Source organism: Myxocyprinus asiaticus, chromosome 38 (assembly GCF_019703515.2).
Source record: "Myxocyprinus asiaticus isolate MX2 ecotype Aquarium Trade chromosome 38, UBuf_Myxa_2, whole genome shotgun sequence".
Lineage (NCBI taxonomy): Eukaryota > Metazoa > Chordata > Actinopteri > Cypriniformes > Catostomidae > Myxocyprinus > Myxocyprinus asiaticus.
The window spans coordinates 27,507,245-27,521,956 of NC_059381.1; the positions used below are offsets into that span (position 1 = coordinate 27,507,245).

The 14,712-nt window shown below is 39.3% G+C and overlaps 1 protein-coding gene across 7 annotated transcripts in view; it reads left to right on the plus strand.

Moving 5' to 3' along the window:
- Positions 1–14,712, plus strand: part of LOC127428681 (angiomotin-like) — a 44,446-nt gene that overhangs the window by 16,623 nt on the left and 13,111 nt on the right. The window contains exons 2-8 of one of the 7 annotated variants that reach the window (XM_051677201.1): positions 3,497–4,232; positions 4,352–4,412; positions 7,794–8,790; positions 9,849–10,365; positions 10,686–10,830; positions 12,878–12,970; positions 13,131–13,276. In XM_051677201.1, coding sequence (XP_051533161.1) covers positions 4,352–4,412; positions 7,794–8,790; positions 9,849–10,365; positions 10,686–10,830; positions 12,878–12,970; positions 13,131–13,276 — 1,959 coding nt within the window. In that variant the 5' untranslated portion in view covers positions 3,497–4,232. Of the gene's footprint in view, positions 1–1,368; positions 1,471–3,496; positions 4,413–7,793; positions 8,791–9,848; positions 10,366–10,685; positions 10,831–12,877; positions 12,971–13,130; positions 13,277–14,712 lie in introns of those variants that run through there. The other 6 variants (XM_051677197.1, XM_051677200.1, XM_051677202.1 and 3 more) reach the window with 6 other exon arrangements.

The following is a 14,712-nucleotide window of genomic DNA, read 5'->3' on the forward strand; positions in this document are numbered from 1 at the left end:
GACTTATATTAACATACAGTACTGATGTTTATTTAGCTATTTATTTTATTTGAATTTATTTGAATGGTCAGCAATTGACTTATATTAAACAAACAGTACTGATGTTTATTAAGCTATTTATTGCATTTTTATTTATTCTTTATTTTCTCAGTGTATAATAATGTCAAATATTCTTTGATAAAAATATTTGTTTAAGAAAGCAGCCTTCTGAGTACCTTTACATAGTCATATTGGTGCAAAATCAGTGAAAAATCCACATAGAAAAGTTTGTTTTCATTCCAGCTCAAAAATTAAATATATCGGCCACCATATCGGTAATCGGTGAATTTTCCCTCTCTAAAATCGATATCGGCATTGGTCTCAAAAATCCCATATCGGTTGGGCTCTAATGGAAATACAAGGATGCAAATAAAATCTCCAAAATGCACATAAAAAAAAAAAAAATTTAGCTTGAGGTGAATAGATTTTTTATTCGATAATAGGGGTGTAAAGTTGTGGGTAAAAAAACCAAAACCGTAGATGGATAATCTCAGCCTGTGTCTCACGTGGGTCAACTTTCTACAGAGAGTAGCGGTCCAGTTAACTGTTAGCATGTTCAATCAGTTAATGACATCACAGTTATGCATGCGGCAAGTGGAGAAGTTTATCGCATAGCATCTCAAATGTTGCTCTGGCCGTTCTGAAATGCCAAAGTCTGTCATCAAAATTATTGGCTACACTAACCTCCAGAACTGCCTGACACGCTTTCATTCCCAAATATAAGGCATATTCCGCTGATCGCAAGCAAACATGAGGTTCGTGAGAGTGTTTTGTCTGTGCACTCTAAACCAGTCCTCAGTGGCTTTCCAAGTGGCTACAACTTCCATTTTCTGCCAGTTTTCCCAGCAGGGACTATTTTCTTCTCTTGAAAACATAGGATGGAAACGGTACTTGATTTGCAAACTGTTTGCTATATTACGATTGGATGGAAACGTGACTAGTGTGAGCTCGCCATAACCTCACACTTGTACGTATGTTAATGTTTCCAACTTTGAATCACTTGATCAATAAAGTCAATCACTTTTGAGGTTTTGGCATCAACGCATCATAGAAAAATTATTTGTATAAAATAAAATGTATTTGCATTGTTCCAGTTCATTTTTTTAACTGTAATATTAGTCAGATTTCAGATATGTATCACACACCCAGTGTTGGATAATTAGTAATATTTGTATTAATGTAAGTTAGAGTGCTTAACAGCAGCAGGCAGGTTTGAAGGTGTGTAGATAAATGGCGCTGATCCAGGCTCACCTTTCCTCATAGCCACGCCTGATGGAATGTATTAGGCTGTTCAGCGTAGTGAGCTTACTGCAGCAGTAACGTTGAGCATGTGAACAAAGGAGTACAACTCAAGACCAATTGTCAACAATTAGTGTTTGGTGGTGTTTTCACACTGAGGACGTGTGTGGTGGAAAGGAGAATTAACTATTTGTGAGTTGAATTTGTGTTACCTTTAATTTTTTTGCTTTGTATTTACTTTAATTTTCTTGTTATGGTTGCACTAAAGGAGGAATGTCACATTTTTCTTAGATTGCTGAAATGAAAAAGCAATAGACTATTCATCTGGCAAAAATTTTTCTTAATCTAGACTGAAAGGGATAGTTCACTCAATCATGATAATTTATTCATCTATAAAATACAACAGCAGATGTTTGGCTGAATGACAATCTCAGTCACCATTCACTCTCATTTTATGGAAAGAAGATGCAATGAAAGTGAATGGTGACAGAGACTAAAATTACATTTCAGGCCTAGCATCTTTTTTTTTCATGTGTTCCACAGAAGAAAGAAACTCATACAGGTTTGCAACAACATGGGGGTGAATAAATGATGACATAATAATTATTTTTGGGGTGAACTATCCCTTTAAGAGGCATTTGCTGTATGCACATTTTATCTAGTAATTTTGAGGGAACTGTGTTCTCAAGTCAGGAGGATAGATAAACCTTCGAGTTTTGTAGTTCTGGGAATCATGTTTGACATGCTCCATACCTTGGAAAGTACTAAAACAAAAGCACACTGTGTCACTGACAAAACCATGGCAAGACTCCGAGGTCAAAGCCTTTGGAAACGTATGTGGAGAGACCTATCTGTGGACTTTCAGGCATGTCAGATTCCCCGAATTCAATTCTGGGCACTCTGGCTGTGGAATAAACTGTTTATCTGAAACAGTCAAGGAACTTAAAGTTCGAGCGTCAGCATGGGTGTGAGGGGAGGAGGCATCTGAAGCCTGTTTCTTTTTTTTGCTGAGGTAAGGGGGGTATTAGAGAGAGAGGTCTGGTTTATTTTATGATTTAGATTGTTTCATAACAGAGTGTGTGTAAGTTTAAGTTGTTGTTGTGTTGCCATCTCAGAAATGTATTATATGGAGAGTATGAGAACATTTTGTCATCAAATAAGTATATACACTCACTGAGCACTTTAATAGGAACATTATGGTCCTAAAAAAGTGTCCGACGTGGTCTTCTGCTGTTGTAGCCCATCCGCCTCAAGGTTCGACATGTTGTGCATTCTGAGATGCTATTCTGTTCACTACAATTAAACAGAGTGGTTATCTGAGTTACTCTGGCCACTCTCCATTGACCTCTCTCATCAACAAGGCATTTCCGTCCACAGAACTACCGCTAACTGGATGTTTTTTGTTTTTGGCACCATTTGGAGTAAATTCAAGAGACTGTTTTGCGTGAAAATCCCAGGAGATCAGCAGTTACAGAAATACTCAAAACAGCTCGTCTGGCACCAACAATCATGCCACGTTCGAAATCACTGCGATCACATTTTTTCCCCATTCTGATGGTTGATGTGAACATTAACTGAAGCTCCTGACCTGTATTTGCTTGATTTTATGCACTGCACTGCTGCCACATGATTGGCTGATTAGATAATTGCATGAATAAGTAGGTGAACAGGTGTTCCTAATAAAGTGCTCAGTGAGTGTTCATATTATATATATTCGTGAGATTCACTCCAATACTTTCAACAGACTTTTGTCATTCCCTAAAACATCATATTTTAGATACTAGATTTGAAACATTTGGCTTGCGCCAGCCTGAATCCCCTCGAGTAATCCCTCAAAACTATGCACATCCTCACATCCTGCGTTTGAATTTAACCTCTGCCCCATTCTTTCAGTACCCTCTGATCTGAAATCAGCTTCACTTATTTAAACCATAGTTTATCCCTGTGTGTCAGAAGTTTTGACTGGTCTCAGTCAAGTAGTTCAGGGTGGTATTTGTGTACCACACAGCTGCAGTGCTCCCTAATGACTGAGGGGGGGGGGTAAAAAAACAAGGGAATTTCTTTTTTGGCTCTGTCACAATCAGGAAATGAATGTACTTTATGTCCCCTGTATTCCACATGAAATTTACTTCTCTCTTCAACCCAGTAAAAGCCCCTCTGGTTGTCTTTTGACCCCACCCCCATTGTTCTAACTCGTAAGGCTGCCTTCCTGTTCTAGAGTGGCTTGGCGTTCAGGACCTCACGGACCGCCTGTGTGTTTTGGAGCGACTTGAGGAGCTTCTTCAGAGCAGTGACTTCAGCGATTGTCAGCACCATGAGCAGCCAAAAGTGACACAAATACAGCCACATCAGCCACACAGGTAGGTGACCTGGTCCAATACAGTAGAGTGAGTTAGTAAAGACTAAGAATTGAACCTAGCTGGTTGGGAACAAAAGGAACTATTAGAATGTATTAACAGTTAGTTCAATTCTGCTCCGTTCTACCATGGGTTTCCAGCCTCCAAAATGTAGAACTTCTTTGATTTCAATTTTAGCTATTAAAATGCAGTGATTAGTACTTTTTGTTTCCGATATTAACAACTTAAAACACCTTAAAAGGTGTTACTTTTAAAACCAAGGATTTGTCCATCCCATTTTTTATTTACTCTAACCACACTGGATAAATAGTAAATCATTATGATAAAGTATATGAGTAAAGTAACATCAAATTAAGTTGCTGACAAATATCCTATTGCTAATTATCCAAACATTTCTGCTTTACATACATTGCCATATATCTATCAGCAGTAGCCAGAAGTCATTTCATCCATCTTAACCATTGTTGTTTGACCATATTATTTCACATTCTCATCCTGCTTTTTTTTTTTTTTGTTGCCATCTCTGTCATTGGTTCTGAGGAATCACTGAGCGAAACAGTGCCGTTTGTGGGAGAATGACAGGAAAAGGAAGTTAAAGTATTTTCTTCTTTCAGTCTCTTTTTCTCTTCTCTCTCTCTCTGGCTCTCTGAATTGAAAGGCAGCTGTACACTGATGGTTCCTGACTCGCTCTACGTTTATGTATTTATTCACCACAGATGTTTCGGAAAAAAGCTTCATCCTCCTTGAGAATGCGGAGAATATCAGAAAACAATAGACGTAATAAGTTCCCCTTCATTACTTTTTAGATGGTGCAATAACCACTAAACTATAAACTCTGTTCAAGGCCAGTAGTGGAAACCATTCTGGTTATAACACAGTTTAGAGCAGTGTTTCCCAACCTTTTGTGTATTTGGTTCCCCCACAGCCCCATCTGTAAAGGCCCCGGTATACTCTCTGCAAAATTCTATTTCTTTCTTTACTCAGAGCCAAAAAGATGTTCGAAACAACAACTGAGCAACAGTATAATGTTTGCAAACATTCAGACACTGGCCACGCCACTGGGGGAGGTGTTTAGACGAGCATTTAAATATGAGGATGCACTAGACTACTTGTAAAACATAGTTATATGACATTAAAATGTGTTATCAATGACTTCATGCCTTATTATATGTGTAGAATTAACATGAGGTCAGTAAAAGAAACTTTTAACCAATTGTTTATGATTTAAATTAATATATGCAGTATGCAGTAGATAATGTGTAATTTGTCATGTTTACATTCTGCATTCATGGTGCAAATGCGCTAAAATGCTATATGCAGCCATAATATGCACCTGTTACACTCTGTTATTGTAATTTATGATGATACTGATACTACTTCAAAGATGGTTGCATAAAAGAGTGTTAATGGGCAGAATACAGATAAAAGAATGATGATAAGAGCGGCATATCTTACTATGGGCAGATGTGTGAATAGCTTTTACTACAAATCGCACGAGTGAGGCATCATATAAAACAACAGAGTGAATGGGCACTAAGGGTATATTGTAAGTACAATTGATTCCTTTTATAGACTAATTAAACAAAAAAAATTACATGACATGTTTTCGGAAAATGTCTCTGTGCAAACAATCGTACAGATGTAGTTAAGTTTGCACCAGCTCGCTAATAACTCTGCATGTAGGTGTGTTCATGTTGACCTTGCTCCAGATCACAACTACCGATGACTTGGACCAATGGCCGAAAGGTGTTTAGCAGCTGGTGCAAAGTTTTCCGTAAAGTTTGCACTGGCGAGTTGTTACGAACCACCGAAACTAACTCAAAAACGCCTTCGATTTGGCCAGATTTAGTTTGAATTGACGTCACATCCTTTCATTCTTTGATTTACTATGAAGTATTCCGGGGTCTTAATGCTCATGTACCCCTTCATTAACACCAAGCCTAAAATATGCTTCTTATAACTCATATTATGCTTGATTTCCTTACAAATGAACTGAATGTGTTTATGTATTAACTACAAAAATATGAGATTAGTTGTGATTAATTGGTTATACCTACCTACAGCCCTATTGTTTATTTTAACTTTCAGTTTTAAAACTTTAACAAAGCAAATTCAAAATCTTTCCAAGTACCCCCTGGCTTGGCCGCCCTTTAAAATTCATGGCACCAAGGACAACATTTTTATGTGTGGGCCCCCTCTCCCTCAGGCCCACAGAAGAAGCCATACCCCCCCACACCCCCAGGTGATGTCCCTGCTTAAGTAGACCTTAAGTAGAGTATCCATTACCCTGGTTGGGAATCACTGATTTAGAGGAACCAGCAATATATGAAAGATCAACCTTTCATATTGCATGAGTGATGTAGTTTTATAGATACTAAAAATTGTGCCCAACATTGGCACTAATGTTATGGAATGGTTCCCACCTAATGGCTTTGTATGCTTTAACAGCTCACTTTTACATTGCTCTGTGTGATATTTGTAAGTGTCTACAGCTCAAGTCTACAAAGGTGAGATGGGACACGTTTAAAGCTTTGGATAATCGGATGACTCAACGGCAATGCATGTTAAAGAAATTTTACTTTTGTACAATGGTGGTATATAAAGCATATTGATATCATGATTTGCATCAGGGATGGACTTCAACACCTTGACCTCTGGGCTTTTACCAATTTATATAGATCAAAACAACTTTGTTCATCCCCAAGGGAGAAATTGGTAGTAATTGAGTATCATGATCATCTAGGGTCATATTTAAAGTGGTACACAGTATCATGAATGATTAGCTGTAAAAAGTTACTTATTTTGGCCTTAAAGGCATAGTTCACCCAAAACGCAAAATTCTGTCATCATTTACTCATCCTCTGTTCTAAACCTGTAATATTTTAGTTTTCTTAGGTGGAACACAAAAGATGTTAGGCAGGATGTTAGCCTCGGTCACTATTCACTTGCATTGTTGGAAAAAAGATGCAATGAAAGTAAAGGTGATTGATGCAAACATTCTTAACATCTAACGTCAATGAGCTTGTTTACATGGACACCAGAAAGCCGTTTATTGAGATAAAGCTGTGTAAGACTCAAAATAGACATACGTTTTTACATGCAATGTGTTATCAGCATTCTCTTTACCCCCGTATGCATGCGGCTGAGTCAGCAAGCAGCTTACTTCAAAGCAACAGAATTTCCCTGCAACGCTTGTATAAATAACAAACATGGCATCCGAGGAGGACTTCGATATTTTACTCTCTATTGCTTTGCTTTATTTCTAGGTATTTTAAAGTTGGTGCTGTGTTAGTTTCCTTAACTTTCCATCACGACCTGCAGCGAAATTTCTCTGCAATAGTGGGGTTTCCCTCTTATGCATACTCTGGGATTCCCCAAATGTACTTGAGCGCATATACAGTACATTACGCAGACATGAGGGACAGTAGTCCATATTTGAAATTGGTGTGTATAATTTGGTATAGTTTATAGTGTGTATAATGTTCCCTTTTCCCCAGAATTCTTTCCACTGTGTTGATATGGTGTAGGGCTACATCCTATGACCATCTGGTCTGCTCCACACACATTTACAATCTTTAAACACCCATCAGACCGGCACTTATGCGTGTACATGGCCACTTAAGCCGCGTTCTCAGGGAGAAACCTAAGTGGGTTAAACCGCTTTCTCTTAATCCCTTAAACGGTGTAAGGAAAACCACGTTCTCGTTTACATGATGTATTAGAATGCCACTTTCGGCAAAAACCATGAAATAAACCATTTTCTTTTGTGCATGTTAATGGGGTCATTGTGTTCCACAAATGAACAAAACTCATACTGGTTCCATGGAAGACAAAAAGTTATATGGAGAGCAATGTGAGTGAATATATGATGATAGAATATTCACTTTTGGGTGAACAATCCCTTTATAGACTATGGTTTTATTACCTATTATGTTGCCCAGCTGTTAACGTGTGAAAAGTTTGGGACAGTTGGGGTCTGAGATTTCAGGCATTTATCTAAGCGCATACAGAGGACTCTGTCTCATTCAATCCATTTTCATTAATGTTCAGCTTTTTACACCATTGGCATCTGCTTTCTTGATGTATCAATATGGTGCAGCCTATAATAACAGTTAGCGCCCAAGCTTATCACTAATTGCACATTGATGTTTTACGCAGGGAGTGTGGACCGTGCCCGAAGCTCCTCATTCCATGAGGTGGGCCAGTCGCGAGAGCTGGAAATGAGGGCAGCAGCCTCCGTTTCCGAAGACACTTCGGCTAGCAGCAGCAGCGGAAGTGGCCACACGGTCCTGCAGCGACTCCTACAGGAGCAAATGCGCTATGGCGAGGGTCGCAATTACCTTGCCCTGCAACAACAACAACAGCAGCAGCAACAACAACAGCAACAAGGTCCAGTGAGTGGATATCCGGGCCCCAGCAGCCCAGGGGACGAGCACTCGATGGTCCCGCACATCGCGAGGCAGGAGCCTCAGGGCCAGGAGCTGCAGGCGGACAGTGGCATGGAGAAGCTGAGCACACGCAATGCGGGAGGGGTTGGTGGCGGCAGTGGGGGCACAGGATCGGGCGGTGGTAGCTGTGTGAGTGGACAGGGGCTCAGTCCTGAGGATCTACCCACCTACGAGGAGGCCAAGGTGCAGTCGCAGTATTTCCGTGGCCAGCAGCCTCAGCAGCAACTTCCCCCGATGGTAGGTGCTGCGTTTTACGTGACTGCCGTTAGCAACCCTAAAGTGCGACCCCCAGAGGGTCGGCCCACGCTGCAGAGAGTGAGCGGAGGGAAAGTGCACCAAGATGATGGACTCAAGGATCTAAAGCAGGGCCACGTGCGTTCGCTAAGCGAAAGATTAATGCAGCTATCTTTGGCCACCAGTGGAGTCAAGGCCCATGCGCCTGTTACCAGTTCTCCACTCTCCCCTCAGTTGCCTCCACCTGGACTGCCTGGAGACTACTATAAACCAACAGGAACACAACATAGGGGGCCTCCACCAGACTATCCTTTTAAAGGAATGGCCTCTCCACCCAAACAACAGCAGCACCATCAGCCTCAGCATCAAGAGCCAGGACACTTTTATCCAGACCACCGTGCTACCAGCCAGCCAGGCAGAACCGATGTTCCCCATGTCCGCTACCAGCCACCACCTGAGTATGGCTCTTTCCGGTGAGTGTTCCTTAAAGTCCTAAGAAAGGGCTTACATTTGAGAGTTGTTTGGGATCTGTAAGAATACACCTTGAAACACAACTCAATATAGTTACAAATCACATTTCTTCACAAATCAACAAACTTCAGTTGTTGAAAAATTCCAAATGATGAGTCTTAAACAGCCCTTCCCTACAGTGCTTGGACATGTTGTCAGGCGTTATGGGAAAAGCAAGTTTTGCCTGTTTCCCTGAATTCATTCACCTCAAAGCTAGTGTGTGGCATATAGCAAAAGAATGCATATAGAATTCTAATAATCATCTACAACATGTCACCACATGACAGTTTCTCCATTATGTTGCAGAGAACCAGGAATGTTGACCTTTAAAACATATTTTTATGAACAGTTGGAATGTATTACATAGTACTTTGGATAAGTTGTTGTTCCCTAACCATGATTTAACTTGTTAAAAGAAGTTGCTGCATATGCAAGTTTGGATCAGCATAATTTATTCAGATGCTATTGAGAATTCAATGTATTATTTTGTAAGGATCGGCCAATATTTATTTATTTATTTATTTTTATTTTTTTGGGTGAAGGACTGTTTTTATTATAATTGTTTTTTTTTGTGCTTTTTACACAATGATAATCATTAGACTACAACAATAAAAGCATAGAATGCATTATGTATTTTTATTAATATTATTTGTAACAATGTTATACAAAGGATCAAGTTTTTGCCATATCAGTAAAATCGATATTAACGAATCAAAAATCAATTACAGAAAAAAATGTAAATATCGGTAGAAAATATTGGTCAAACCAGTTTTGTCTATCTCTGATTTTGATATGTTTATATATTTTAATCTATAAAAAAAAAAAAAATGTTTTAAAATAACTTTTAAAAATGTTATTATGGAACCAATAATCGGTTACACGGAAAAGGGGGAATATCGGTAGAAAATATTGGTCAAACCAATTTTCTGTCGATCTTTAATATTTTGATTGAGATTTGATTTTGGTTATACATTTTAATCAGTTAAAATTTGAACATGATTCGTTGCTTTGTCTATATTAGGTCCAGTAAAGAGAGCTCAAGTCATTCTCAAAGGTCAGTGCATCACCACAGCCCCTCATCATCTGTTACGTCAGGGGGCTCCCTGTCCCGTGGCCAGTCCTCTGCTCTCAGCAGCATCTTGGCTGCTTCCCATGCTCCCCCACCCATGGGCTATCAAGGAGAACCACCCTTCCCCATGGGTGCAAGAACCCCACAGAGCCTCGGTTCCCACCAAGGTGATCCATACGGCCCAGGTCCAGGACACCCTCCCCATCAGCGAACCCATGGATTTCCTCATGATCCTTACGGCTCAGCTCCCAGGGGCCTTCACATGCACCAGCACCAGTACCACCAGCAGGGCCCTCAACAGCAGCAACAGAGTCCAGGACAACACTACCCACACCCACACTCCATGCAGGGGGATCCATACGCCATGCTAGCCCGGGCCCAACAGATGGTGGACATGCTGTCGGAGGAGAACCGTTTTCTCACTCAAGAGCTGGAAGTGTGTGGGGAGAAGGTGTCCAAACTGCAGAAGGTAAGAACATCTTTGAAGGTTAACATTTTAAAGTTTTAGAGCATATGGAACCCAGTTCAGTATCCCAGGATATTTTGAACAGCTAGCCGACTTAAGTAGAAGGTAAATGTCTCAACTACTCAGAGATCTAGAAGAGACTTGGATATGTTCTTGGGAAGGGATGATAGATGTTTTTTCAAAAACCTAAGGCAATCACAATCCAAACTTTCACCCTGAACAGGTTTCTTTGCGTCTTTGCAGGGGTTTTATCCCTTTGAATACTAAACATTCATCATCTCATCTTTCCACAAGATTGTTAATGCCATCTTTTTGCTCTGCAGCTGGAAACTGAGATTCAGATGGTGTCTGAAGCCTACGAAAACCTGGCCAAATCATCCTCCAAGAGGGAAGCTCTGGAGAAGACAATGAGGAATAAGCTGGAGTTGGAGGTGCGCAGGCTGCACGACTTCAACAGAGACCTGAGAGGTGAGAACAGGGCAAGATAATAAAACAACAGGGTATATTTATTATTTTTAAAATACCCTATTATTAATACTCTTTTTAGGAGTATTAAGAGACTATTAAAAATGGATTAATTAATTTTACTTGGCCACTGTATCAGATCTTATTTTGAGTAAGACTCCAAAGCAGTTGGGTTCCAAGTTTTTGCACTAAAGTTTTAGTTCATGCTTTAAGATGTCTGGGTCTTATTAATACCAGATCAAGTCATTTTTGACATTCAGGAACAACCAAAATGACAAAGGAGTTAAGCACACTTGTTCCTTTCATATAAAATTAATGACTCCAGCTTATACCACATTTGTGTTTTATTTTCGTCATCTGTTTATGGTTGACAGCAGAGTTCTACCAATGTAACCTAAAGACTTTGGCTAAATTAGAAGTGACATTTTTGCACTAGCGCCATTACACAAAATAGCAAAAATAACGACTTTTTGGTTTGGTTTCCCAATCACTGCCCTGTCTGTCATTGGTAAAGAAAACAACAACAAAAAACAGGTAGTTCCATCCCAAATGTTCTCTATTGGTTGAGCTCCATTGATGTTGGGCTGGTCAAGACACTCAAACAGCAATATTTTAAAGTGCCACACAACCAAAGTGTTACACTTTTTGGTGGAAGCAACCTACTTAGAATTGTCTCTGCATATTAAGCTGGGACAGGAGAAAGTATTTTAACAAAGAAAAAATGACACACTTCACCAATATGTCAAAGTGGTCCCACCTGGCTCCAGCATTCTGTTTTTCACATTCAACGTGGCTGCTTTTTCTTTTCTAAAGCTCCAGGCGTTTTAATTTTCATTCAGTTTGCCTTCTTTTGTCTGATGTCTCGTGGCCCTGTGCAGTATCTTATGGAGTCCAAAGCAACAGTCTCTCTATCTCTGCTTCTGTCAGCAGGCTCGCTCTGCTTGAGCGTGGCCACCTCAGCGATCATGCCTCACAGTGATCTTTAGTCCAGCGGAGAACAGAGAAGCCCTGATTTATGGCAGTGTGCCCAGACTTCAAGTCCACAGGGAGCTCCCAGATTTTTACAGCACATTTTTCTTCCCTCTCTCTTGCCCTTCTTTCTTTCGCTCCATGTTTCTCATACTTACTGCAGCCTGATGTTCCATTCCTGCTTTTATTTAAACTTAGATTTTGCCTTTGTATATTCCTTATCAATAATTGGTGGTGTTTTCTAAGACGAGAGTCACTATTGCTATTTCTCATAGTTGGGGTATCAACGCCCTGGCAACAATCAACATGCACCACTCACATTTTCTGATAAATCTTCTATTTATCTTCTCATCTGTATTTCAAATCTAGATATTAAGAAATCTATTGTATTAAGAGGCTTTAAGAAGTGGGAAGGTGGAAAGCTGTTTGATTGTGGAATGCTCATCTCACAGTCTGGTTGACTTAACGCAGTGGGAAATATTGTTTTAACGTTTAGCCTGCTCTCTTGATGAATGGTTTGCCATTGCACAAAAACAGCAACCCCCTCTATATAATGGCCCTTTTATTTGGGACAGTTTTTGACTTAACGGCACATTGTGAAATATGTCAAGACCACTCTTTGGGAATTGGGCTCATGTAAAATGTTTGTTAGATTTTTGTTTTCCAATTTGCTGAGCAACCAGTCCCAATGGAATTTTATTTGTGTGCAGAGGCTTGGAATATGAACTACATTATTTTTTTATTTTGGCGGGTTGGAGTATCTCACACAAAGGATCTGTTAAAATAATTATAGCTGTTTGCTGCATTTATCGTAACTAAATATTGAATATTTATTCAGAGTCTGAGCAGCGTAATATTATTATTTTGGGATTAGTACTTGGGAAAGACTTGATTGTGGTCTTCTCCCCAAATAAATAATAACCACACATTTCTTTATGCGATGCCATATAATGTTTCGCATGAATGCATTCCTCTACATTAACTGATTTAATCACATTGACAAACTTTTCCAAGAAATGTCAGGTTTTTGAACCATAAAATTGAGGGAAAGTATAATGGCATTTTCTCTCTTTTTCAATAGAGCGAATGGAAACTGCCAACAAACAGTTAGCCACAAAAGAGTGTGAAGGCACAGAGGACAATCGAAAAACCATCTCACAGCTTCTGGCTCAGAGTGAGTGGACTTTGCAATTTAGACAAATTTAGAATGCCCTTGAAGCCAATGTGCCGCACATACGATATGTTTTGAAATACTGTTGATTTGTAAGCACGAACATCATGTGAGATATCTAGATAGAGACTCATTGTAAAGACTGACATTATTTTACCATCAGATAAAGAGACTCAGAGAGAAAAGGAGAAGCTGGATATCGAGATGAATTCGCTTCGCTCCACCAATGAGGACCAGCGCAGGCACATAGAGATCCGCGATCAGGCCTTGAACAACGCCCAAGCCAAAGTGGTCAAACTGGAAGAGGAGGTAAGCTTTGGTACCCCTGTAGCATTTTAGTAATTATTAGTGCACCTTAGTGCATATACATAGATGTTCATCCTTCTGTTCAAAATTGTTTTTCTGTTCGCAAATATTTTGATTTGCATGTGAACACTAAATGAATGAAATACCATCTTAGAACATGCAGCGTGTTTCGTAATTAACATGATTTGTGAATGCATTTGGCCATTACAGTTCAAAGCTAATGACATGCAGCTATACTAGGATGTAGTTTGTGAACAGAAATTTTCTCCTTGTATAGAACAAATGAAACTGAAGTTATGTTATGTGTGACTAGTCAATACAAACCCAATGCGCTGACTAGTAGAACTTATCCTGTGCAACCTCTCTTAGCTAGATGTATATAGATGCTCTATAACGTAGCTGTGCACTCTTGCTTGGTGTTCTTCAAATGATTCAATTAACACTTTCTACAATCTCCACAACCACAATTATTCTGCCTTGAGAGAGCGGAGAGGTGAACAACACTGCACATCGTAAACACAGAAACGCTTCTGTGATTATGATGTGCAGTGTTGTTGTGTTGTTCACCTCTCCACTCTCTCAAGGCAGAATTCATGAACTATTTAATTTATTTCTTTTGGCCCAGGAGTTACTGAATTATTGTACCATCCAGATGTAGGGCTGTGGCAGTTTGCCTGTTTGGCACCAGTTTGCTGGAGAGATTTTAGAGTGCGATTGATATATTCCAGATACTAATAAATATAATTTTTCTTTAATAGGACTTCCAGGTCTTTGAATAATCCAACAGATCAGATTGTAGAATTGCATAGGAAATTATGGACCCACTTTATATTAGGTGTCTTTAACTACAATGTACTTAAGCATTTTATACAATGTACTTACATTTATAGTACCTGCATTTAATTACATGTGTAGTTACACTGTTAACCCTACCCCTGACCCTAACCCTATCCCAACTCCTAAACCTACCTGTACTTTAACCTCATTAGCAACAAACGTAACAGAACAACATGTAGTTAAACAATAAATACATTGTACTGTATTGTATGTATATTAATGTAGTACATAGTAGTTAAAGATTCCTAAGATAAAGTGGGACCAAAATTATTATTTTTTAAATTACATCAGTAAATATTTTCTGCTCATCAGTGGTATTGTTTATATAGATGGGTGTGTGCATATTTTTTTAATATAAATATGTCTTTAAAGTCAACATGAAACAGTGCTCACAACCTATTTTACCTCTGGGTTGATGGAAGGGAAAGGTTGAAAAAACAAGAGGGATTGGGGATGTCAGGTGAAAAGGAAAGTCATTTTGTCATTGGAAAAATGTGCACCAATTATTTGGCCACAATAAGATCATTAGCGTATGTTCAGAAATTAAATGGGGTCAGTTCTGATTTCATGTTAATTCAAATGGACGTTTTATTGAGTCACAA